The sequence below is a fragment of the Setaria viridis genome, chromosome 4 (genome assembly GCF_005286985.2).
Source record: "Setaria viridis chromosome 4, Setaria_viridis_v4.0, whole genome shotgun sequence".
NCBI classification, from domain to species: domain Eukaryota; kingdom Viridiplantae; phylum Streptophyta; class Magnoliopsida; order Poales; family Poaceae; genus Setaria; species Setaria viridis.
Window position 1 is genome coordinate 14,185,397 of NC_048266.2, and position 1,824 is coordinate 14,187,220.

At 51.7% G+C, this 1,824-nt stretch overlaps 1 protein-coding gene across 1 annotated transcript; it reads left to right on the plus strand.

Annotated features, from left to right (window-relative positions):
* Positions 1–361: 361 nt before the first annotated feature.
* On the plus strand, positions 362–1,325 carry LOC117853098 (protein DMP2). The gene has a single exon (XM_034735462.2). The coding sequence runs from the start codon at positions 397–399 to the stop codon at positions 1,099–1,101; it is 705 nt and encodes a 234-aa protein (XP_034591353.1). The 5' UTR covers positions 362–396; the 3' UTR covers positions 1,102–1,325.
* The last annotated feature ends 499 nt before the right edge of the window (positions 1,326–1,824 follow it).

A 1,824-nucleotide genomic window follows, 5' to 3' on the forward strand; every position in this document is an offset into this window, starting at 1 on the left:
CGAGTGTCTGTTTTTTGCTGAGTGTCGTCTGCGAGCTTGCCGAGTGTTTTCTTTTTGACACTCGGCAAATAGTATTTTCGCCGAGTGTAAAATGTCTGCCGAGTGTTTTCACGGATACACTCAGCAAACACCGCCTTTGCCGAGTGCCCGAGATAATGCACTCGGCGAACATTTTACACTCGGCAACGATCTATGTTGCATCCACGTCAACTTTAACAATCTAGCCAGCTACTTCGCACGAGTTTCATGTCTAACCACGGATGCACCACAAGGTCCACAAGTTGTCACATTACATGTCGCATCCTGTGACCACCATAAAATTGTGGATATATGGAGCACAGGCAAAGCACCGCAACATCACTCTGCAAGCCTCCATGCACTCTGGTGATAAATAACATGAGACCCAACGCCGCCGTGCAGACCCAGATGGCCGAAGAGCCCACCCACGACATGAAGCTCCTGGTGCCGAACGGCGGCGGCGCGCAGAATAAGCCGCCGCCGCCGCTGGTCGACAAGACCCTGAGCGGTGCCAGCGACATCATCAAGCTCCTGCCGACCGGCACGGTCATGGCATTTCACGCCCTGGCACCGTCCTTCAGCAACCACGGCTCGTGCGGGGCGGCCAGCCGGTACCTCACCCTCGCGCTCGTCGGCGCCTGCGCCGCCTCCTGCGTGCTGCTCTCCTTCACCGACAGCCTCGTCGGCCGCGACAGCCGGCTCTACTACGGCGTGGCCACTCCGCGGGGCTTCTACCCGTTCAACTTCGACGGCACCGGCGAGGAGAGGCGGCGCAAGTTCGGGGACCTGCCATGGATGAAGGTCAGGCCGCTGGACTTCGTGCACGCGCTCGTCTCGGCAGTGATGTTCGTCGTCGTCGCGCTCGGCAACGCCGGCGTGCAGAGCTGCCTGTTCCCGGACGTCGGGGCGGACGTTAGGGAGGTGCTCATGAACCTGCCGGTGGGGCTAGGGTTCCTTTCCAGCATGGTGTTCATGATCTTCCCGACGACCCGGAAGAGCATCGGGTACACCGATTTGATGCCTCACAAACAGGAAGACGAGGGGAAAGGAAGCAAAAGTGCCCTAAGCATGTCGACTGTATGATAAAACAGACCCACAGTACTAGGGAAGGAAGCTGTGATTATTAATCGTCTCTGTATATTGCATATATATTCTCTATTTCGGTACATGTAGAAAAATATATTAATGTGTTAGACTAACTATAATGTACTCCCGTCACATATTACTATTGGAACGTTGTTTGTGCATTTGTAAACAGATAAGGCAATATTATCTATGTGATTCTATTATTCTAAGGAAACAACTAATCAACTCTATTTATTGACTGTCAGCATGCTATGATGCTATAGCAGCTATTTAATTTGAAGAGTTGTTTAGGGTGACCCGATCATATTTAGGGTGAGCTTATACGCTGATGACGCAGCTCTGTTCATCAGGCCAACAGCTGAAGACGCGGCAAGCCTCAGACAAATTCTATTTGCATTTGGAGATGCCACCGGGCTGAACACAAACATCCACAAGTCTGAACTCTTCCCGATTAGATGTGATGAGCTTGACTTACAGCCCATCATGATGGCTTTCCAGGGCAAACATAGTCAATTTCCTTGTAAATAGTTAAATACCTTGAGCTACCACTACACCTTGGGAGGACAAGGCGTGCTGATGAACAGGAACTAATTGATAAGATTGGTGCTCGCTTACCAGGATGGAAAGGCAAGTTGCTGACACGGGCTAGAAGATTGGCATTGGTAAATGCAGTGTCGTCGATCCCAGTATACCTTCCTTCAGCCTCTCCAAATGGGCCAT